The sequence below is a fragment of the Elephas maximus genome, chromosome 11, assembly GCF_024166365.1.
Source record: "Elephas maximus indicus isolate mEleMax1 chromosome 11, mEleMax1 primary haplotype, whole genome shotgun sequence".
NCBI lineage: Eukaryota > Metazoa > Chordata > Mammalia > Proboscidea > Elephantidae > Elephas > Elephas maximus.
In genome coordinates this window covers 29257174-29282852 of record NC_064829.1, presented here as the reverse complement: position 1 = coordinate 29282852, position 25679 = coordinate 29257174, and the positions used below count along the sequence as shown (strand labels likewise).

The 25679-nt window shown below is 45.0% G+C and overlaps 1 protein-coding gene across 1 annotated transcript in view; it reads right to left on the bottom strand.

The window, feature by feature from the left end:
- Positions 1-25679, bottom strand: part of CABLES1 (Cdk5 and Abl enzyme substrate 1) — a 152057-nt gene that overhangs the window by 87307 nt on the left and 39071 nt on the right. Inside the window, exon 2 of the mRNA XM_049901310.1 lies at positions 8783-8854. Within this exon, the coding sequence (XP_049757267.1) occupies positions 8783-8854 (72 nt within the window). The remainder of the gene's footprint in view (positions 1-8782; positions 8855-25679) is intronic.

Genomic DNA, 25679 nt, shown 5'->3' with positions numbered 1-25679 from the left:
TGACACTGAGGTTTGGGCTGGGGTGTCAGCCCTGAGCACCCAGGGCCAGTTCTGAACTTACCGGCTTCAGCTAAATGAGCAACATAATGATTCAATGAGGAGGCATCGGGAAGGGAAGTGGGGGGTGTGGGGACACGTTTGGGAACAGGATTGGGAATGAGCACAGTAACTCCAATCTCTACTGGCCCACAATGGCTCATCTCAGGGAGGTCAGGCCTTGTACATTCCCTAGCCCCACCCCTGATGGTGCCGTTATCTGTCAACTTTATAAAACCTAAGGTCAAGACTCCCAGAACTTTCAGAGGCAGGGCCAGTGGAGGGGGCAGAGAAGCTCTTCTCCTGCTCAGTGTTTCCTGACCCCCACAGGGGCAGGACAGTCACCCCACCCCATGCCTGCAGTCCCACAAAGGGGGAGGGATGACCTTCACAGAAGGAGTTACCCAAAGTGAAGCCACTGGGCTGAGAAACCCTCAAACTCAAAGCCTCTCTGGGATCTTAGAACAGGATCTTCCCAATTTTTTTGAGGAACATAAGAAAAGCTGTTGGTATATGGGCATTTCTGAGGAGACTCCATCTCAAGAAGCTTTCACTGTCACCTCCAGCCTCAGGCCCTACTGCGCACACACCACCTCATCACTGCCAAGTGCGCTGCAAAACCACTGACTATTCCACATTTGGCTACAGTGAAGAGAGAAGACTCTCTGAGAACACAAAGGTATGTCTGTGTGGTTTCTGGATCGGACTAAGGTTTTAGGAGTCTCCTCAGACCCTCACCCTCACCTCTTTCCAAACACCAGAGTGTCCTGAGTGAGCCCACCTGAGGGCAGTGTGCCAAGGGCTAGGCTGTGAGCTTGGTCAGGGCTCATGGATGCTGCCACCCTGGCAAACTCTGGCAGCTTCCCCTCAGCAATTAGATGCTGGTATTGATTCCAACACAGAGGAGGGATGGCCCCTAAACTCTCCATGCCTCCTGTACCTTCAGAAAGAGCTGCTGTTGCTGCTGCTCTCAGCTCTGAATGCTGAATGCCTCTGCTGGAACTGGAAGTTGGCTAAAGTGCCGGAGGTGGCCGTCCATGCCACTGGGGGAAGGAGGCAGCCACAGTAATCACTTTAACAGCTGCATCCACCAGCACCCATTAACCCAGACAGTCTGGAGAACTTGGGGCAGGTGGTGACGGCAACCACCTTTGCCGCAGACAAACTGAGGGTTTTGTGGGCACCTAGCTGAGATGTCCTAATTCCTTATATCCAGGCAAGAGAACTCCTCAGTCTAAGTAAGTCCTCCACTGTAAACGCTCAATTATTGAAGTTCTGGGTGAATACAGAAAAGCCAACCAACCAACAAACCACAAAGTGCAAGAGTATAAAGCAATACTTTAAAAAGGAATCTTAACAAAGGTCTTTATTTCCATATCGGCTCTCAATTCTGACTGTACACACTGCTAACCCAGCCCTTCATTCAGCAAGCTGTTTTGTTGTTTTGTGTTTTCTTTTTTAGCATTGAACTAAACCACCAGGGAATCTAAGAAATGTATTAAAAACACTACAGGGTTAGCAACAATTGCTAAGGAAACCAGAATACTGGGTGCTCAGGTTAGGGCTGGGTAAGCAGAGAACACATTAATTTCAAAGCCACCAACGTATCTGTCAGTTTGTCGTACTGTGGGGGCTTGCGTGTTGCTGTGATGCTGGAAGCTATGCCACCAGTATTCAGATACCAGCAGGGTCACCCATGGAGGACAGGTTTCAGCTGAGCTTCCAGACTAAGACAGGCTAGGAAGAAGGACCCAGCAGTCTACTTCTGAAAAGCATTAGCCAGTGAAAACCTTATGAATAGCAGCGGAACACTGATATAGTTCCGGAAGATGAGCCCCCCAGGTTGGAAGGCACTCAAAAGATGACTGGGGAAGAGCTGCCTCCTAAAAGTAGAGTCGACCTTAATGATGTGGATGGAGTAAAGCTTTTGACACCTTCATTTGCTGATGTGGCACGACTCAAAATGAGAAGAAACAGCTGCAAACATCCATTAAAAATTGGACCGTGGAAGGTACAAAGTATGAATCTAGGAAAATTGGAAATCGTCAAAAATGAAATGGAACACATAAACATTGATATCCTAGGCATTACTGAGCTGAAATGGAGTGGTGTTGGCCATTCTGAACTGGACTATCATAAAGTCTACCATGCTGGGAATGACAACTTGAAGAGGAACAGTGTTGCATTCATTGTCAAAAGGAACATTTCAAGATCTACCCTGAAGTACAATGCTGTCAGTGATACGGTAATATCCATATGCCTACAAGGAAGACCAATTAATAAGACTATTATTCAAATTTATGCACCAACCACTAAGGCCAAAGATGATGAAATAGAAGATTTTTATCAGCTGCTGCAGTCTGAAATTGATCGAACATGCAATCAGGATGCATGGATAATTACTGGTGATTGGAATGCAAAAGCTGGAAACAAAGAAGAAGGATCAGTAGTTGGAAAATATGGCCTTGGTGATAGAAACAATGCCAGACATCAAATGATAGAATTTTGCAAGACCAATGACTTCTTCATTGCAAATACCTTCTTTCACCAATATAAATGGCAACTCTACAACATGGACCTTGCCAGATGGAACACACAGGAATCAAACTGACTACATCTGTGGAAAGAGATGATAGAAAAGCTCAGTATCTTCAGTCAGAACATAACCAGGGGCCAACTGTGGAAGTGACCATCAATCGCTCATGTGCAAGTTCTGGCTGGAACTGAAAAAAATCAGAGCAAGTCCATGATACCCAAAAAATGACCTTGAGTATATCCCACCTGAGTTTAGAAACCATGTCAAAAATAGACTTGATGCATTGAACACTAGTGACCAAAGACCAGATGAATTGTGGAATGACATCAAGGACATGATACATGAAGCAAGAGATCATCAAAAAGACAGGAAAGAAAGAAAAGACCAAGATGGACATCAGGGTAGACTCCGAAACTTGCTCACAAAGGTCAAGCAGCTAAAGCAAAAGGAAGAAATGATGAAGTAAAAGAACTAAAGAGAAGATTTCAAAGGGTGGCTCGAAAAGACAAAGTAAAGTATTATAATGACATTTGCAAAGAACTGGAGATGGAAAACCAAAAGGGAAGAACATGCTCGGCGTTTCTCAAGCTGAAAGAACTAAATAAAAAATTCAAGCCTCGAGTTGCAATAGTGAAGGATTCTATGGGGAAACTATTAAACGACACAGGAACTATCAAAAGAAGATGGAAGGAATACACAGAGTCATTACACCAAAAAGAATTAGTTGATGTTCAACCATTTCAAGAGGTAGCATATGATCAGGAACCAATGGTACTGAAGGAAGATGTCCAAGCTGCACTGAAGGCACTGGCCAAAAACAAGGCTTCAGGAATTGACGGGATATCAGACGAGATGCTTCAACGAACAGGTGCAGCACTGGAGGTGCTCGCTCATCTATGCCAAGAAATACGGGAGACAGATTCCTCGCCAACTGACTGGAAGAGATTCATATTTATGCCTATTCCCAAGAAAGGTGATCCAACCAAATGTGGAAATCATAGAACAATATCATTAATATCACACGCAAGCAAAATTTTGCTGATGACCTTTCAAAAACGGCTGCAGCAGTGTATTGACAGGGAACTGCCAGAAATTCAGGCTGGTTTCAGAAGAGGACATGGAACCAGAGATATCATTGCTGATGTCAGATGGATCCTGGCTGAAAGCAGAGAATACCAGAAGGATGTTTGCTTCTGTTTCATTGACTATGCAAAGGCATTTGACTTTTGACTATGTGGATCATAACAAACTATGGATAACACTGCAAAGAATGGGAATTCCAGAGCACTTAATTGTACTCATGGGGAACTTTTACATAGATCAAGGGGAAACTGATTGGTTTAAAGTCAGGAAAGGTGTGTGTCAGGTTTGTATCCTTTCACCGTACCTATTCAATCTGTATGCTGAGCAAATAATGAGAAGCTGGTCTATATGAAGAAGAACAGGGCATCAGGTTTGGAGGAAGACTCATTAACAACCTGTGTTATGCAGATGACACAACCTTGCTTGATGAAAAAGAAAGGGACTTGAAGCACTTACTAATGAAGATCAAAGGCCACAGCCTTCAGTATGGATTGCACCCCAACATAAAGAAAACAAAAATCCTCACAACTGGACCAATAAGCAACATCATGATAAACAGAGAAAAGATTGAAGTTGTCAAGGATTTCATTTTACTTGAATCCACAATCAACACCCATGGAAGCAGCAGTCAAGAAATCAAAAGACGCGTTGCATTGGGCAAATCTGCTGCAAAGGACCTCTTCAAAGTGTTGAAGAGCAAAGATGTCACCCTGAAGACAAAGGTGCACCTGACCCAAGCCATAGTATTTTCAATCGCATCATATGCATGTGAAAGTTGGACAATGAATAAGGAAGACCGAAGATTTGAGGCCTTTGAATTGTGGTATTAGCTAAGAATACTGAATACATACCATGGACTGCCAAAAGGACGAACAACTCTGTCTTGGAAGAAGTACAACCAGAATGCTCCTTAGAAGCAAGGGAAGTGAGACTGTGTCTTACATGCTTTGGACATGTTGTCAGGAGGGATCAGTCCCTGGAGAAGGACATCATGCTTGGCAAAGCACAGGGTCAGCGGAAAAGAGGAAGACCCTCAACGAGGTGGACTGACACAGTGGCTGCAACAATGAGCTCAAGCATAACAATGATTGTAAGGATGGCGCAGGACCGGGCAGTGTTTTGTTCTGTTGTGCATAGGATTGCTATGAGTTGGAACCGACTCGACCACACCTAACAATAACAACATGTGTTTAAAAACATACATTTTAAGTGATGCAAAATTTAATTAGGACAGAATCAAATTAAAAACTAACTCAGCGAAAGATTATCTTTTTTCTTGTTAGCGCTGATTATGAGATATGCTTTAATTATGCAAAAGGTTTTTAATAGATGCCTCGGAGCCATTCCTTCAAAGTGCTAACTTTAAAAGCAAGTAAGGCTGATAGCCTTCCACCCCCACAGTTCCCAGAGCTTATTGGTGCATTCATTTTGCAGAATCACAGAGCTGGAAAGGACCCCAGAGATCAGACAATTTGGCTCTCCTCTTCTACAGATGGAAAAACTGAGGCATCAGAGAGGCTAAGGGAACATTCCAAGGCCACATAACTAGTTGGTAAAAGACTCAGGCCAAGGACTCCCAAACTAATATCCTTCCCTCTACAACATGCTAAGTGCATTTCCTAGGAACAAGTAAGTTTCTAAGTAAATATCCGAATGATTTAAAAAAAAAAAAAAAAACCTATTTGGGGAGATAAAGACTTCTAAAACTGCCCCAACTCCCTTTCTTTGACTTATTTTTTAATTCCATATTTAAAGAAGATTCACTTTAAATGAAGTATACAAAAAAAAAAAAAAAAAAAACCCAAACCCGTTGCAGTTGAGTCGATTTCCAACTCGTAGCGACCCTATAGGACAGAGTAGAAGTGCCCCATAGGGTTTCCAAGGAGCGGCTGGTGGATATGAACTGCTGATCCTTTGGTTAGCAGCTTTAGCACTTAACCACTATGCCACCAGGGTTTCCAAATGAATTACAGTATCCTGTAAATATGACTTGGAAATGCTGGTGGGGTACTGGTTAAGAGTTGCGGCTGCTAACCAAAAGGTCATAAGTTTGAATCCACCAGGTGCTCCTTGGAAACCCTATCACAGGCAGTTCTAGTCTGTCCTATAGGGTTGCTATGCTATGAGTCAGAGTCGACTTGATAGCAACCGGGGTAAATATGACTTAGAAGAACGCATCGTTAAGACAGATAGGACTTTCTTACTCTATTCACTTGTACTATCACAGAGTTGAGAAGTAGAGGGACAGAGGGCAGTCTGGGCTGATTCTAAGATGGAGAGGGGCACAAGGGTGACAGGGCACTGACCAGGAACACAGCTCTAGGTGCTGCTTGGGCCTCTCCTTGTTGTTGTTCCTGTTGTTAGGTGCAATTGGGTCAGTTCTGATTCACAGAGCCCTCATGTACAACAAAATAAAACACTGCCTGGTCCTGCACCATCTCCCCAACTGCTGTTATGCTTGAGCCCATTGTTGCAGTCACTGTGTCAATCTCGTTGAGGGTCTTCTTTTTCGCTGACCCTCTACTTTACCAAGAATGATGTCCTTCTCCAGGGACTGATCCTTTCTGACAACATGTCCAAAGTATGTGAGACGTAGTCTTGCCATCCTTGCTTCTAAGGAGCATTCTGGTTGTATTTTTCCCAGGACAGATTTAGATTTGTTCATTCTTTTGGCAGTCCATGGTATATTCAATATTTTTCTCCAACACCACAATTCAAAGGTGTCAATTCTTCAGTCTTCCTTATTCACTGTCCAGCTTTCCCATGCATAGGAGGTGACTGAAAAGACCATGGCTGGGGTTAGGTACACCTTAGCCTTCAAGGTGACATCTTTGCTTTTCAACACTTTAAAGAGGTCTTTTGCAGCCAATTTGCCCAATGAAATGCGTCTTTTGATTCCTTGACTGCTGCTTCCATGGATGTTGATTGTGGATCCAAGTAAAATGAAATCCTTGACAAGGACCTCTCCTTAACTGTCTCAAAATATAATACGCGCGTTCTGAGGTGTAACAGCCGTGTCCTGGAATCCCTGGGGTGGGAATAACCTTTTTTAGCCTGCACCCTGAATTGCCTGGTTTCCTTGGGCTCACTGTCAGGGCACTGCTCATATGACTGGCTTCGAGCAGCCTCTTGAAACACCAGGGGCTTTTGAGTTTTATTTATTAATTTTCCTGTTTGCGGCAGGGATAAGGGAGAGAATTAGTCAGAACATGACCTTACCTGCTCTAATACCAGAGCCACACGGTCTGGGCTGAGAAGGTTTCTCTTCCACCCTAACTGGTTGCTTTGGACCCAAGCCAGCTCTCTAATTTGACTTTAACGTAGCTTTTTGTATGACTCCTGCCAGCTGACTGGCAGAGCAGGGAGAAAGCCTTCTCCCAACACTGAACAGTGACTAATGGAAGAACACTGTACCCAAGCCACGCTCTTCATGCAGCTACATGCCACTCCTCCTGAGATGGTCCCAGGGGATACATGCTGTTGTTATCCGCTGTTGAGTCTGCCTGACTCATGGTGACCCCATGCACCAAGGGAATGAAACGCTGCCCGGTCCTGCACCATCCCCATGATCAGCTGAGGCTCAGACCATTGTGATCCATAGGGTTTTTATTGGCTGATTTTTGGAAGTGGATTGCCAAGCCTTTCTTCCTAGCCTGTATTAGTCTGGCAGCTCCGCTGAAACCTGGGCAGCATCAAAGAAACATACAGGCCTCCGCTGACAGATGGGTGGTGGCTGCGCAAGAGGTGCGTTGGCCAGGAATCAAGCCTGGGTCTCCTGCATGTAAAACAAGAATGCTAATACTGAATCACCGCTGCCCCATTTACAGGATGCACATGTTTTCAAAAATACAGAAGACTTCAACAGTGGAAAGCAGCTGTTCAGCACAGTCTTTCTCTTTGGAATCATGTCAGTGATGAGATTCCTGCATTGAGACACTGGGCCCCTCTGTGCTCACTCTCCTCTTCATTCCCACAGGCAGAGCCTGAGGTCGACACCTACAACCTAGGATTAGGCTCCAGGCAGAGCACACCATTTCTGGACAAATGCTGCCCTCCACATCAGCACCTCCCAGGCTCAAAGGCAGAGCCAAGCCCGAGTCCCCACTGGCAGCCAAAGCTGAAGAGCTGATGCAACTGGATTGGGTGCACAAACCCTCTGGAGGGCCCTCCTCCCCAGCTGCCTGCCCGCATACCCAGGAAAGCCACAGCAGCCCTCCTCCGCCCCTTCTGCAGCAGGAAGCCCCCCACACTGCCTAGCCCAGGGCTACAGTGAGGATTCAAGGAGATCAACTATGTGAGCATTTTCCCCTCCACTTGGGGAGAGCCTGGCTGGCTGGTGGTGCAGACAAGGGGCAGGGTGGAGAGGCCCAAGGTAGAGGAGGAACATCTGCCAGGTGGAGGAACAGGACAGCTCTGCAATGGCTGTCACCAGAAAGATGCCCAGCCAGCACTTTCCAGTCCTGAGGGAGAACTGGAGCACTCTCAGGCCCAACTGAGCAGAGTGCTCACAACTATTCTAGTCAAGTTTCCTCTGTGGCTACCTGTGAAGTGACACCGTGGCCATCTCATAAGTACTGGTGTCCCTGTTGCTGAAAATGAAGTCTAGTATAAGGAACTACAGTGTTGTTTCTGGGGAAAGAGCCGAGAAAAGGAGCGGCTCTTCTTCCATTAAGTAGCAACTTTCAAAACAAGAAAGCACATGAAGGAAACTACCAAGGGGAAGACGAGCCAAATAAACACAAATTGGGCCTGGCCATCTAACTCTGATAATCAGCTAGTGAAAATCCTATGGATCACCACGGTCCAATTAACAACCGATGGTGGGGATGGCATAGGACCAGGCAGTGTTTAGCTTCATTGTGCATGGGGTGGCCATGAGTCGGGGTCTGACTTGACGGTGGCAAACAACAGCAATAAATAATTGGGATTGAATAGTTTTCTATTCCTAATGGGCCTCGGAGTTGGGGTTTCAAACTAGGAATATGTTCCATAGTCTGGGGATCAGACTGTCATTTTTAAATTTAATTCTGTACATTGAAAAGCTTTTTCTTAAAAAAATCAGACTTTTGCTACCACCTTGTACTACAAACTGTCTATGCATACATAAGTGCAACACTGAAAAATTACCTCCGTAGAGGTGCGTTCTCTTCAATGTCTTCCAGTGTCTCCAAGGAAGACCTCTGGGAGATGAGGCGACGTCTGTAGGGAAAGGAAAAGAACTTGGAGTTAAAAGTGCGTTTAAAAATCACACATTTCTGCAAACCTAAAGCTGTTCTAAAAAGTAAAGTCCACTAAAACAAATGAGCAGACAGAAGCTGTCTTTAAGAGGAGGCCACGGCCCCACCCTGCAGTTACCGTCAGGCCGAAACTGAGCATCCACCCTGGCATAGGACCTCTTTGTTGTGACTAGGGAAGTTACTGACGCTTTTTATGCTGCAATCTCCCCCAAAGACAAAAAAAGTCAAGGCGTCTCTTGTAACATGTAGAGTAACTCAGGCGCTGTGTGCAGTTTTCCTTAAAGCATTAGACAATACTGTTGGGTATTTAAATATAGTGATCTGAACAAGGTAACTGATAAAAGAAATGCTAAATTTTAAAACCATGTTCAATAACATCCTCAAAATCACTAGGATGCAATAAAAAGTAAAGTTATATGATATCTCCTCTTGGTGTTGTTATTGTCCTTTTTGGAATCTGCATGATTTCAAAAGCGACTAGAAATAAGGGAGAAATTATTCCTTTGGGAGAGTCTCTTGGTGACCAGTAAGAATAAATACTGAGACATGATAGGCAAAACATTAATTCTTTCACGGGCCAAAACCTCTTCAATTTCGTTTCTTTTGCTAGACTGAAATAAGAATTTTCTTGTAGGGTGCCATCAAGTAGATTTTCGACTCATAATGATCCCATGTGACAGAGTAGAAGTGCCCTATAGGATTTTCTAGGCTGTAATCTTCATGGTAGCAGATTGCCAGGTCATTTTCCTGTGGTACCACTGGGTGAGTTCAATCGGCCAACCTTTTGGTTAGCAGCAGAGTGCTTAAGCGTTGTACCACGAGGGCTCCTTGAAATAAGAACAGGTTCTAGTTAACTGAGAAAATACCTGGTACAGGCTGCAAGTGGGAGTGATGTTAACTTTAAGGTAAATCCACTTGAAACAAGGACCGTCATTTCATAGTACATCATTTGGTGGGGGGAGGGGTATTTAGAAATAACTTCACTGGGTCTTTAACTTGAAAAAAAAAAAGATTAAAATTATGAAGATAAGTCTATTTTGTATTACACTTGACAAAATTTAGATGAAGAATATGCAATTATAACTATGTTTTAATTCTCAGAATAATAAAACGTCTGTTTTTTTTGTTTTCGGTGTACTTTTTCCGACCAACTTACCCTGACACCTGTTGCTCCATGTTTTATTTTTATAAGACAAGCAGAAAGGTCACTTCTGTAAACTATTCAAGGTTTTCATCAACAATTTTCAAAGAGGCTTTCTTAGTCTTCTGATATTCAAATTCTTTTTCAAATGCTCATTGTGGAATTCTGGTAAGATGGCAGAGTAAAAAAACTATCATTCTGATCCTCCCCCACAAATATGACAAGAAATACAAAAAGGAAATGGTGCTCACATTTGAGGGACTTGGAATCTGAATTGGGGAGCAAAGGAAAGAAGTAGAGAACTGCAGATGGGCAACAACCAACAAATCAACGAGGCGCATATGAAAGGAAAATCGCTACCACTCCCTCAACCATGTGGGCTGCTAGCTGCTGTGAACTGGGATAGCGGCCCCAGAAAAATAGCCTGACTCCCTAACCACCACAGCCCCTGCCTGTACAAAGTGACAGGACTCCAAACTTCTGCCCTAAAATCAAGAAGGCAGACCACACCGGGGGTCTGTCTGGAGTGTACCAATACATTCCTCACTCTGACACTGTTGTAAGCTTACTGTGAATTGCAAAAGAAGGCCCATGCAGCGGAGTCTACTCTCATAGTCAACACTCTACCTGCCCCCTGAGCACTAAAGAGCTCAGATCTCTGAAACCAACAGGACAGACCTCCTGGGGAGTCAGTTCTGGTCTGTCTGCTCCCCCTTTCAATCAGTGCTATGGACTGCTGACTGAGGCTTCTGTGTGCTAAGAAGCAGGTGTCTTTAGTGGAAGCTACACCCACAGCCAACATACTCCGGGGGGGACTCTGACAGCAACAAGGCAGACCTCCCCGGGAATCCATTTGAAGTATGCTGGCACCTTCCCCACCCAGACACCCTTGGCTGCAAGCCTACCATGAAATGCTACAGAAGAAATGTGCAGTGGAGTCTCATAGTAAACACTCCATCTACCTTCCTGCACACCTCATAGCTCAGGCCTCTGAAATCAATAGGAATCAGTTCAGGTCTGTCTGCTCCCACTTTTGGTCATTGCTGAGGACTCCTGACTGAGGGTGCTGTGTGCTAAAAAGCAAGCATCTTTAGTGGCAGCTATACCCACAGCCAACATATTACAGGGCAGGTTCAGACAGCAATATGGCAGACCTCCCTGGAGATCCATTTGGTGCATGACGGGTCCTCCCCGACCTAGACACTGTCACTTGCAAGCTGGCTATTAGTTACTACAGAAATACCCTGCAGTGGAGTTGGCTCCCATATCAGCACTCTACCTGGATCCCTGCATGCTCCATAGCTCTAGACTCTGAACCCAACAGGGAAAACCACCCTGGGAGTCAATTAGGGTTAGGCTGCCCACACTTACAGTTGACACTGAGGGTTGCTGGCTGAGGCTGATGTGTGTTAGGAAGCAGCAGTATGGAGTGGAGGCTGCACTCATAGCCAAAAATCTACCAGGGGGACTCTGATAACAACAAGGCAGATTTCTATGGGAATCTGACCAGAGCGTAATAACCTCTTCACCTCCTGGTAATTTTTGGTTGCCAGGCTGTTGCAAAATGCTACAGAAGGTCATCACAGCGGAGTCTGCTTCCATGGTCAGCACTCTACCTGCCTCCCTGTGCACCTCATAGCTCAGGCCTCTGAAACCAACAGGACAGATGTCCCTGGGGATCAATTTGGGTCTCTCTGCTCCCCCTTAGAGTCAGCATTAAGGCTGCTGTGTGCTAGGAAACAAGTATTTTGAGTGGAGGCTATACCCACAGTGAACGTACCATAGAATGGGATTTGATAACAACAAGGCAAACCTCCCCAGAAGTATGACTACCCCTGCCCTGACCAGTAACCGTCAGCTGCTGGACTGATAAGAACTCCTACAAAAGCTACCTGTCATAGATTGAATTGCGTCCCTCCAAAATATCTGCCAGCTTGGCTAGGTCATGATTCCCTTGTACGACTACCATTCTATCTTCTGATGTGATTTCCTTATGTGTTGTAAATCCTATCACTATGATGTAATAAGATGGATTAGTGGCATTTATACTGATGAGATCTGCAAGATTATATAGTGTCTTAAGCCAATCTCTTTTGAGATATAAAAGAGAGAATCGAGCAGAGAGACATAGGGACCCCATACCACCAAGAAAGCAGCACTGGAAGCAGAGTGCATCCTTTGGACCTGAGGTTCCTGTGCTGAGATGCTCGCAGACCAAGGGAAGACTGATGCATCACAAGGACCTTCCTCCAGAGCCGATGGAGAAAGAAAGCTTTCCCCTGGAGAAAGTGCCCTGAATTCGAACTTAGAGCCTACTGGACTGTGAGAGAATAAACTTCTCTTTGTTAAAGCCATCCACTAGTGATGTTTCTGTTATAGCAGCCCTAGATTGCTAACACAGTACCCTACAGTGGAGTTAGGAGGTGGGTCACCTAAGTAGAGGCTGCTCCCTCAACCACCAGAGACCACTGGGGCTCTAACATCAACAAGACAGATTTCTCAGAGGTCCTTCTGGGGAGTACCAGTCCCTCCTCCTCCAGAAACAGAGGAAAGTTGGTCTGTGTATCCCCTGAATGCCAGGTCAGATATAAGCAGCCCCCACAGAGAAGGGAAGGAAATCTCAGGCAAAACCAAAGGGTAACATCCAGCCCTGTAAGAGACTTGCTGGGCATAGGTTTTCCAACTAAAAATGTGATTGTGGAAACAGAGAAGGGAAGGGAGCAATAACTAGAAAGAGGGGACTGTGCACCCTGGTGAACATATTGATTAGTACATGATATCTCACCTGAGTGGCAGTGCCTTCTGGTGGACAGACTGACCACAGCATGTTATCACCTGCATTTGGGAGAGACTGCAAGCTGAAAAACGAAATCTGGAATTTCTGAATCCCAATTAAACCAGGGAGGGAAAAGGAGCTATCACAAAGAGGGAGAGAAAATGGTAAGCAAAGGCTGAAGGATCTGCCCACTTAAGAGATTCTTGCAGGCAGAGGCATGGGAAAAAAAAAACCAAATACTGGGGAACACTGAGAAAGTTAACACCCTTGAAAATCCTAATGCCAACAAAAAAATTACAAGATACACACACAAAAAAGAGAAATAATGACCCTTCCAAATGAACATGAAAAAGGAAGTAAAAGTACATCTAGGAATGGCCAAATAATGAAAAAAACGGAAGACTATAGTATAACGACATTAAACATAATTGAAGAACTAAAGGGAAAAACAGATAAACAGCTAAAAGAAATAAGAAAAACAATGTAATAAGAAAACGAGGATCTAAAAAAAGAGATTGCAACTGAAGAGACAATAACTGAAAAATAAAATAAAAAAACATAATAGAAGGACTTAGCAACAGATTTAATCAGGCAGAAGAAAGAATTAGCAAATTAGAGGGCAAAACAGTTAAAATTACAAAGCTAAAGAGCAACAAGAAAGGAGGCTCAAAAAGGCTGAACACGGTTTAAGGGAATTAAGGGGCAACAAGAGACCTAATATATGCATCATGGGGATTCCAGAATAAGATGAGAGGAAGGGAGGGGAGGAATATTTGAAGAAATAATGACAGAAATTTTCCCTAATTTAAGAAAGACATGAATCTACAAATCCAAGAAGCTTACAGAACACCAAGCAGGATAAACCCAAAGAGATACACACCAAGACATATCATAGTTAGTCTCTCAAAAATTAAAGATAAAGACAGAATCCTTAAAGCAATGAGAGAGAAGCAAATGGTCACATACAAAGGATCTCCAATAAGACAGTGCCAATTTTTCCTCAGAAACATTAGAGGCCAGAAAGCAATACAATGATCTATTTAAAGTATTCAAAGAAAAAAAACTGTCAACCAAGTACACTATACTCAGTGAAAGTATCCTTCAAGAATGAGGGTAAAATTTCTTGGTCTCAAGGAACATCTAGCTCAATTGGCATAACAAAGCTTATAAAGAAAATGTTCTACATTCTACTTTGGTTAGTAGCATCTGGGGTCTTAAAAGCTTCTGAGTGGCCATTTAAGATACTCCACTGGTCTTATTCCATCTGAAGCAAGGGAGAATAAAGAAAACCAAAGACATGAGGGAATGATTAGTCCAAAGGACTAATGGACCACATTTACCATGGCCTCCACCAGACTGAGTCCAGTACAACTAGATGGTGCCTGGCTACCACCACAGACTGCTCTGACAGGGATCACAATAGAGGGTCCCAGACAGAGCTGGAGAAAAATGTAGAACAAAATTCTAACTTATATAAAAAAAAAAGTCCAGACTTACTGGTCTGACAGAGACTAGAGCAACCCTGAGAGTATGGTCCCCTCATACCTTTATATCTCAGTAATGAAGTCACTCCTGAGGTTCACCCATCAGCCAAAGATTAGACAGGCCCATAGAACAAAATGAGACTAAACGGGCCCACCAGCCCAGGGACAAGGACAAAAAGGCAGGAGGGGAAAGGGAAGCTGGTAATAGGGAGCCCAATGTCAAGAAGATATAGTGTTGACATGTCATGGGATTGGTAATCAATGTCACGAAAGAATAAATAAAAAAAAAAAATGTCATGGGGTTGGCAATCAATGTCACGAAACAATATGTATACTACATGTTTAATGAGAAGCTAGTTTGTTCTGTATGCCTTCATCTAAAGTACAATAAAAAAGGAAAAGAATGCAGGTAAAATTAAAACACTCTCAAACCAACAGAAGCAGAGAGAGTTCACATCCACTAGACAAGCCCTACAAAAAATACTAATGGGAGTTCTGTAGATGAAAGGGAAAAGACACTACGAAGTGATTGAAAGTTTTCCATAAAAGAAAGATCCCTAATAAAGGGAAAAACATGGACAAGTATAAGAGCTAGTAATCAGGTATTCATTCTTTATAACTCTAAGTGTCTTGTCCTTCACGTTTTTTAATAACAAATATATAAAAGGCAAAAATAAAATTATGTTACAGCGCAAATGAAATATAAAGATATAATTAGTGACAATGACAACAAAGGGGGAGGAGGGATGGTAAACATACAGAATTTCTGGCATGTTACTGAAATTAAGGTGGTACCAACTAACACTACAATATTATAAATACAAGCTCTTAAATGTAATATTCATGGTAACTGCTAAGAAAATACATAAAAAATACATGGAAAAGGAGAGAAGGGAACCGAAAAGGATCACTACAACAAACTAATAAAACACAAAAACAAGCAGTACCAAAAGTCAAAGACAAGGCTTAAGACACAAAAAACAAATAACAAAATGGCAGAAGTAAGTCACTTCTTATCAGTAGTTATAGTGAATGTAAATGAACTAAATGCTCCAATCAAAAGGCAGAGAGTGGCAGAATGGATAAACATGATCCAACTATATGCTGTTTACAAGAGATAAACCTTGAATCCATGGACACAAATAGGTTGAAAGTGGAAAGGAAGGAAGAAGTATTCTCCACATGAGCTGAAGAGATGGGATTAACATACACAGGCACTTAAGGTCAGGATTCCTTAAGGCAACAACAAAAAAAAAAATCCAAAACCCAAATGCCCACCTGTTCCTTTAAATTCAACAGAGGCCATGAATGCAACCAAGCAGGACATTCTTTAAGGTGGGAGTCCAGAGCTTAGACAGGACTACTACCATCATCATAAAGAAACCATTATTGTCACCATGAATACGAGATATTGACACCTTCTTTCTTTCCTTTCATCCTTCCTTCTGATAATACACAACCTCGTTTTATGTGTGTTCATGCATCTCTCTGCCCCCTGCCACCTTGTTCGATCCTTCCCAGGTATGTAATAATCTCCTCCCCTTGCCTTCTGTCCTCAGAAAGTCTGCCAAAGACTGGTGGCCAACATTAACTAGTCATTTTTCACCCTGCAATTTGCCTCATACACTAAGTCTATCACTGTGTAAACTCCTTATCAAGGGACAAAGTTAACAAGCAGAGGTCCCTGCATATTTTAGTAACTGACGAAGGCTACTTAGCCTGGGACCAAAACAGCATGCCACTTTCTTACGCATGCAGACATTCAGTAAGAGGTCGGCAAAGCTCAAAGCAAAGGATTATGTGCTGACATCACCAGACGGAAGTGTCTGTGTCTAGTCCCCAGGCAGAATGCACACTCGTGTTCCCCATCTCGTCTGACAACTGCAGTCTGGGCCCAGCCACACGGGCCACATGTGCTTTTAAGGCCGAAGAAGTTCGCTCAATAACCACAGACTCATTTTAGAACAATATCCCTTGAGCGCTCGACTCCGCCCCAGCAAAGAAGTCATAATCCATGAAAATGAGATTATGTATCTGGATATACCTACTTGAGCCAATTAATCCACTTATTAAGGGCTAATGATTCGCCTGCAGTGCAAGTCTCTGTATGAGCCTGGGACCCAGGCCTGATCTTGGTGGCACAGTTATAATAAATCTACTTACATAGAAAGCTTAAGGAAAGATCATGGGAAGAAGAGATAAAAATTACACACAAGAAAAACGTGAATGGGGTGACAGACACAGGAAGAGGCAGGACCCAGAACCAGGATTTCTAAAGTCTCTTTTAGGCGCAAAAGTGTCACTGGCCCTATTTTCAGGGCAGGAACAGTGACCAGCTATCCAAACTAACTGATGGGGGGGTGGGGGACGGGCCAATGGCCCGACCCTCCAGAAAGGCCCTCTTGCTAAAAGCTCTGCTGTTGTCTGTCCCAGTCAGCAGCAACTCTGACAGCCCAGGACAGTGAGGGGGAGGGGGAGCTGTGGTCATCGGCTCTCTTGGGAGATGGCCAGTTTCTTCTAAGACTGGTAAGTAAGCACCTCAGTGGGAAGCCAGGCCCAGGCACGAGAGTGGGACAAATGGCAGAAAAGGCTCAGTGACACCTCATCAGCGTCCACCTCTGGGGCTCACTGATGTCCTTGCTGATCGCTGAAGCTGGGACAGCATCATCCTGGGATCCAGACAGGCAAGATGGTTAAGGCCAATCCCGAGTCACCTGGGGCCACAGCTCAGCCTGAGGTCAGCATGGCAGTGAGCACTACAGGGGAAGCTCTGCCTGGGAGTTAGGGCCTGCATGAGACATGAATGGTTACCCGTTCCTCACCTGGCTTCCTGGGCATAAAGCGAGGAAGTTAGGTTAGATCAGGGGTTCTCAACCTGGCTGCACGCTGGAATCCCCAGGGAGTGCTGAAACTTGCTGAGGCCTGGGCCCCCCTCCAGGATTCTGCCTGAATGGTCTGGGTGTGGCTGGGCAAGGGGATTTGTCAAAGCGCCCAGGTGATTATAGTCTGCAGGAAGGCTGAGTACCAATGAATCAATCATCTCCAAGGTCCTGCCCAGGTCCAGATAGGTGAAGATCGAGCCCTAACATTCCAATTACTCACCTTACCATCCTGCATCAGTCACGCAGGGATGATAATGACCATAACTAACCCTCAAATAATAAGTTGTCTCCTTTATCCTTCAATGAGGATCTTCTTTGGTTCAACGAGCAAAAGTAAAGGGGGCTATTTAGCTGGGAAAATGAAGTCAGAGAAAAGCCACAAGATTTTCAAGTATAAACAGGCAGCCGATGTATATGACATATACATGTTACATATATGCAGAACCAGATGAGTGAAGAACTAGTCCTGTTTTCTCCGGGGGCAAAACATAAGCTTTGAGAGCAGGAAGGGGCCTTGGTGAACCTAAGCCTATCATCTGCGCACTCACCAAAAAAAAAAAACTCGTTGCTGTGGAGTTGATTCCAACTCACAGTGACACACAAAAAGGCAATGCAATTTACAATGTGGCTCTGGTGTTCCCCAGGTAGGAAGACAGACCACTGGATGGCCCAGTCACCTCTCTGCAGGCATACAGGACATCAGAACACACTGACAGCTCAGTGGCCGAAGTTACCACAGCCTATAAGGATAGATGGTGGGAGGGGAGGCCTGAGATCATGATTACTACAGATCTGTGCAGACGGGCATTACTTAAAAAAAATGCATAAATAAAAATGAGTTAATATAGTCACAAGACACACACAAACTTGTAATTTATTTGCTTTGTCACTTGTGTCTTTCTCCCACTGACCAAACAAAATGGAGCCACACTCAGCAGTGAGCTGCTTAAGGGGAGGGACATGCCTTGCTCTTCTGTGTACCCCAAGGGACAGGCCATGCTTACCAAACAGTAGGTACTCAATCAAGGCTGACTGACTAAACTAATTAACTCCCTCATCAGGGGGTGGGGATTCTTGAACTGTCCTCAGAGATCGTCTGACCCTCCACTCCATGCTTTTCTACACACAGTTATTACGGAACCCTCTCTACTCAATATAAGGAGACCCTGAGTAGCACAAATGGTTAAGCGCTCAGCTACTAACTGAAAGGTTGGAGGTTTGAATCCACCCAGAGGTGCCTCAGAAGAAAGGCCTGGCCATCTACTTCCAAAAGGTCACAGCCATTAAAAACACACACGGTGTCACCATGAGTTGGAACTGATTGAATAGTAAAGTGGTTTTTTTCCCCCCATTCAATATAGGAATACCTAGTCTAGTCAATAGAAGTCCAGAAATCATCTTAAGAAAGAGTTAAGCTCCTGAGCCTCTCACATCAAGGAGGTGAGGGAGGTAAAAGACCCTCATCTAGCAGAAGTGGGGGGGGGGAGGGGAGAAGGGAACAGTCCATTCCCAAGCACAGGTGAGCAATTCATAAACACAAGGCATAATCTGTTTAAAATGGGTTTCCTCTGTTTGCACCTACTTAAACATTCACTTTTTCAAATGGAATTACTGTTGTTTTGATGACTATAAAAGTAAGTAAGACATCTCATTGTAAAAGTTTCAAACCCAGAAACATAGCAGAAACTGAAAAAAGGACCTGCAAATCCCAGCGCCCACGGCATTACTGTCTGGTTACTGTCTTAGTCATCTAGTGATGTTATAACAGAAAGACCACAACTGGGTGGTTTTAACAAAGAGGAATTTATTCTCTCACAGTCTAGGAGGCTATAAGTCCAAACCCACAGTGCCAGCTCCAGGGGAAGGCCTTCTCTCTCTTCGGTCGGCTCTGGGGGAAGGTCCTTGTCATCAATCTTCCCCAGTTGAGTAGTTTCTCAGCTCAGGGCCATAGGTCCAAAGGACACGCTATACTCCTGGTTCTTGATTCTTGGTGCTGTGCGGTCCCCCTGGTCTTTCTGCTCACTTGTCTCTGTTATATCTCAAAAGAGATTGACTCAAGACAGAATCTAATCTTATAGATTGAGTTCTGCCTCATTAACATAACTGCCGCTAAACCTACCTCATTAACATCATAGAGATAGGATTTACAACACATGGGAAAATTATATCAGATGACAAAATGGTGGACGATCACACATGGCCTAGCCAAGCTGACACATATTTTGGGGGGACACAATTTAATCCGTGACAGTTATATACTCTCAAACTCTTTCCTAGTTACACGATCACCTGTAAACATAAATATGCACACTTGTCTGTGATTAAAAGTGTGAAGGAAAAAGCAAGGTTTGCCTCCTTATAAACAAAGGCAGATGGGAAGAGCATCACCATGGGAAGGAAGCTGGATTCTGGTTCTACTGTTGCTGACACTCACAGTCTCTAAGCAAGATATAAGAACGATCTCAGCTAGACACCAGCCAAGACGGAACCCACGGTTGCTCTCCCACGTTGGGGAGCAACACTGGGGCTGGTAAACCTGTTGTCTCCACAAGTTCTGGTTATGGAGAACAAGTGAGGAAAGTAGTCAGCACAGACGAGCCAGGCTTTAGTACCTACAATACCAGCTAGGGACAAGGAAGGCTGAGGACTCTCAGTAGGATCAAAGGCCTCAGCCTCACACTTCAAAGCCTGATCCTCATGCCTGAGGTACCAGCCACCTTCACCAAGTCAAGCCGCAGGTGTGGAAGTGGTGGCCTGATTCCCTTCTGAGGGGGCTTAAGGGCTACCAGAGGGCAGTGACCCTGAGGGTCTGTTCAGACCACAGACCTGTCCAGGAAAAGCCAGTGCTTCAGGGTTGTGAAGACAGAGGCAAGGCTGGGCCATGAGTAACCAGGTGCATCAAGTCGACTCCTGGCAACGTCACATGTGTAAGTAGAACTGTGCTCCACAGGATTTTCAATGGCTGATTTTTTGGAAGTAGATCACCACGCGTTTCTTCCAAGATGCCTCTGAGTGGACCTGAACCTCCGACCTATTGGTTAGCAGTTGGGTGTGTAACTGTTTCCACCATCCAGGGGCTCCGAACCATGAGGAGTCCCTCTTACGGGGACCTATTATGCCTTAGCCTCCTTTTCTGACTAAAGTCAAAAGTCTCACTGGTGCCAAATCAAAACTCAGCAAGAAAAGGCCTGGGGTCACCAGCACTTTTTTGGCCACTAGAAAATCCCTTTATATCCCGTTTGTCTTAGGCTGGGTTCTCTAGAGAAGCAAAACCACTGAAAATCATGGCTTAGCCAAGGTGCCACACAACCTTAACCATCGTGCCATTCTCTCTGAGCAGAGTGTCCAACCCCAGTTCTTATATCTACACATCACAGACATATTCTTTTACTCTGGAAATATGGTGGTCCTAAAAAGTTGGGTATAAACCTGTAATTTGTAAACTGATTTACTATGGAAGCCTGCTATTTAAAAGAATCCTAAAGTGAAGAACCTATGTAGAAATCTAAAAATTATACCTTCATTTATGTATTTTTTGTGAAAATGCTGGTTTTCAGATACGAAACCCCAAAACCAAACCCACTGCTGTTGAATAGATTCTGACTCACAGTGACCCTATAGGACAGAGTAGAACTGCCCCACAGGGTTTCCAAGGAGCAGCTGGTAGATTTGAACTGCTGACCTTTTGGTTAGCAGCCAAGCTCTTAGAAAATGTGCCACCAGGGCTCCTTTCAAATACTGGGCTCTCTTAAAACAAAACGTACCTCTAACATGCCACTGTTACTTCCTTAGTTTCTCAAGGGCCACAGCACTATTAGCTGGATCTCCATACTCAACAAATGTGTCATGGTAATACTTGGCTAAGCGAAGATCCCAGGTGCTCCTAAAGGAGCTAGAGCAGAAGTCAAATCAGATTGCACTCGCTGAAGGAACAAACTATTTTTGTACCAATACATATGTGTTCACAGATGAAAAAATTAGTCAGCTGTTACCTCTTAATAAAAGCTGCACTAGTCTTAAAGCAAAACAGCCTCGCCCTTCACTGTGAACACATATTCGTTAGATTTGTACTAGTTTTGGTTTCCACTGCTCTAAAGCTGTGAGGAACGCTGGTGGTGCAATGGATAAGTGCTCAGCTGCTAACCAAAAGGTTGGCGGTTCGAACTCACCCAGTGGCTCCATGGGCAAAAGACCTGGTAGTCTGCTCCCGTAAAGATTACAGCCTAGAAAACCCTATGAGCCAGTCCTACTCTGTCACGTGGAGTCACTATTAGTCAGAGCTGACTCGATGGCATGCAACTATAACAACAAAGCTTTGTGCAGGAGCAAAGGCGCTGACGAAATTAAGTGTCATCCTTACTGGCCCACTGGCAACAGCTGCTGGGTAGGCTGAGAAGGAAGTCCCAGAGGAGCACTGTGGAATCTGATGTTAGGTGCCATCAAGTTGGTTCTGACTCACGGCGACCCTATGTACAACAGAATGAAACACTGCCCAGTCCTGCGCCATCCTCACCATCTTTGCTGTATCTGAGCCCACTCTTGCAGCAACTGTCTCAATCCATATCGTTGAGGGTTTTCCTCTTTTTCACTGACTCCCTACTTTACCAAGCATGATGTCCTTTTCTAGGGACTGGTACCTCTTGATGACATGTCCAAATCATGTGAGATGAAGTCTCAGCATCCTCACTTCCTAGGAGCACTCTGGCTGTACTTCTTTCAAGACAGATTTGTTCTTTTCGACATTAGAATGGCACAATAGGCCAGCTGCATCGCTGGCCACAGAAAGCGGCAGAGCTGCAGGGCAACCCACCCGGAAGTCAGCACCGCCTTGCCCCCATTGATGCCACAGAGCAAAGGACACACAGCTGCCTTGCCTCCTGCAATAAAACCCTTCCCCACCAGAGACAGCCTACATGCCTAAAGCAAGATCCACACCCAGAATACGGAGCCAAGCAATTAAAATGCCCAGAGGTTCACTGGTGTCTTCATTGTAAATAAAGGAAAATCAGGTTATCTTTAAAGAAAAAGAGCTTTACGTAGATCAAGAAACAGACAAAATGCTATGAAACTGATTTTGAATCTGGTGACATTTTAACGTTTCCAGAGATAACGAACCAGGCAAAAATCAAATGAAAACCTTTACAACGAGAGCTGTGAAATGGCTTGTTTAAATAAGATGTTTCTGTATTTTTATATGCGGGTCAAGAAAGCGACTGGCTAAACGTTTACATAGACTACAAAAGCACTCGACTTGAGTGAGTTTACTTTTGTTTCAAGGGTTCTCATCAGTTGCCAAATCCTGACAGACCAAGGTGTGAGGTCATTTCAGTGTTGAGGGCTGTTTGCAGCAAACAGACTTGTTACCAGGGTTTAATAACTGGTCAGGCACTCACCCCAGGAACCCCAGGCCCATCCTGCCCACTGCTGCTCGGCTAATCTTGCAAAAACACTCCTTCGCCATGTCAGTCCCCAATTTGAAAATCCACAATGATTCCCTCTGGAAGCAAGTTCAAACTCCTTCTCTGACAAAGGGACTGGTGGTCAGAAGTCAGCACAGCACCTCTGGACATCCTGAGGGCATCCTCTGGGTATCACAGGTAGAGAGAGGCAGAGCCCGGGGCCACCGGCTGGAGGAGGTGCTGCTGCTGGTTCTGATTCTTGGCTCAGCCTCATCCTGAAGGGAGGAGCCCTGCTTGTGGCTGGCGAGGGCACGCTGAACAAATGTGCAGAAGCACACAGGAGGAGCAGGTATATTGGTGAAAACAAAAATCAGGATCCAGAAAGTTTTTGTGAGGCTGATGAGATAAAGGCACTATCCTTGCTATGGAAACCCTGGTGGCGTAGTGGTTAAAAGCTATGGCTGCTAACCAAAAGGTCAGCAGTTCAAATCCACCAGGCGCTCCTTGGAAAGCCTATGGGGCAGTACTACTCTGTCCTACAGGGTTGTTATAAGTCAGATTGACTTGACGGTAATGGGTTTGGTTTTTGGTTTTTTTTGGTCCTTGCTATAGAGTGTGCTGGGCGTGCACAGGAGAGTGCAAGAGGGGTCAAGTCAGGACAGGGTGAGGGCAGAAGGGGGACTAGCAAAAGAAAACCACTCAAAATAAAGGGTCGGCCTCATCTTGCAGAGAAAATCTCATGTAGCAAGTCCAGGGAGTGTGGGGACCAACCCATGTACAATCTGGGCGGATCCAGAATTCAAGGAATCGCATACTGGTGTTCTCTGTGAAAGAGGCTCCCTGAGCCAGGTTGGGGGTGAGAGCCTGGGAATCCAGCACCTGAGCCCAGTCTTTAAGGCCAAGACAGTGCAGGCAAGGAGCGTGTGAGAAGAGGCCAGTGTGAGGTTGGCACCTCAAAGGGAAGCCAAGCTCTTAACTGGGAGGTGGAGGGCCTCCCAGAGAGGGAGCAACCAGACTGTGTGGGGGGCTCAAGGGGTACAGTCAGGACAGACTTCTTACACATTTTGCTTTAACAGAGCTGAAGAGGATGGAACAGCATAGGAGGAATCCCTTGGAGCAAAGTTAGCACCAGAGAAGGAGCCAGGAGACAGACAGGATCCCAATCAGATGGCTTGGGCTGATGCCGGGAGGAAAGTGACAAAGACGCTGGGCTCTTGAGACTCCAAGGGCCATGTGAACCGACTGTCTCCATGCAGAGATGGGATGGGACAAATCGTGCTGCACAAGCATGTGTACATACAGACACCAGAAGAACAAAGGAGGTGCAGAAGGTGCCAGGAACACCTGCAGGGCTTACCTGGGGGAGTGGGCACAAAAGGCCAGAGGTACTTCCTTGGACAGAGGCCGACTGCAATGTGTTACTGAGCCTTTTGAAGGCTCGACACTCCAGCCACACTGTCTGACGGACCCCCGGCCTCCACTTATTTCTGACCGTTCAGGTGTGTTTCATCCTGGAGCCCCTTCTCTCTTTACTCGGGATGCCGTCTGCTCTCTAGCACTCCAATGCCCTAAGCATCAGTGACCTGCCCTTCATTCATTAGTAAGTACTTGTAGAGGGCAGTGATGGCTCAGTGGTAGAACTGTCTTCCCTGAGGGAGACCCAGCTTCGATTCCTGACCGATGCACCTCATGTGGAGCCAACGCTCGTCTGCTGGTGAAGGCTTGCGTGTCGCTATGATCCTGAGCGGGTTCCAGTGGAGCTTCCAGTCTAAGATGGACTGGGAAGAAAGCCCTGACGATCTACTTCTGAAAATCAGCCAGTGAAAATCACATGGATCACAACAGTCTGAACCACAACCAACCACGGGGATGGCACAGGACTGGGCAGTGTTTTGTTCCACTGCGCATAGGGTCACTGTGAGTAGGGGGCCAACTCCACGGTGGCTTATAACAACACTGCTCCTTGGGAGAATGACTTCCTCATGCTGCAGATTTTCTAAGAGAGAATTTTTTTTTTTAATTAGAAAGCAAAACGGAGCCTCTTCTTTGTCCAGCTATGGGGCTTGCAGTGAAGAATGAATACGGAAGGAGAAAGTCAAATCCTGCCAGACACGAACCCTATCCTTGACTGCAGTCCTGGAAACCCCAGATGCCAACGCAAGCTAATTTAATTAGAACCAGCAGGGAGTCAGGCGGGTTAGTTAACTTCCACATCGGTGTTTAACAGTACTGAGGCTGCTTTCCCAGTCCTGACCCCATCATAAACGCTCCCCTGAGGTTCCCCCTTGGCCTCCAGCTTGACCTTTCTCTGTTCTGAAGGGCCTTCAGCAGAAATGGGTTTCCATGGCTCAGAAGCCACACGCAATTACTTAATAGCAAATTTGAGATTAACGGGGCTTTATAAATCTTCATTTTCTCGGTGTTTTTCAGATTAGCTGTGGCCTGTGCTCAACAGTGGCTTATAGAAATAAAGATTGATGCCTTCCTTGTCTATCCAGTTCAAGCAATAGAATCCTGTTTCCTACCACCATCTCACATTCCTTTCTGGAAGCCTTTTAAAAAATGCCTTGTTTCTCCTTGGCCACCTGTGTTTATTCTTTTTTAATGAAAGATGAATTGGTGGTCACATAAGGGGTCGCAGCTGAACTGGTGGTCTCATCATAAGGGGTCTGTAGGGTTAGGGATGTCTCAAGAGTGAGCAAATCTTAGTTCAAAAGAAAAATGAGAATCTGAGCCACCCTCTCCTCACCTGCCCAAATTCTGGCTTTCTCCTGAGTGACAGTAAAGTTGGCTGCTCCACAAAGCCGATCCCGACATTTTCTAAATTCCTACAGCATTTGGTATCTTTACCACCCCTTTTGGAAATATTCGTATCTAAATACTGATAGACTGGTTGTCTTTATTCCTTTTTAAAATTTTTTACTTATTCTTGTCCTGTTGTTGAGAAAGACACACAGCAAAAACATACTGGTTGCCATTTGACACCCTTATTATTTAGACAAATCATTGCCTTATTTGTCTTATTATTTTGGGCAAATCCAGACAGGCATATTTCCAACCTGACTGAAGTATCCTGGGGATGGAGAGCAATGCCTTTCTGTCTCT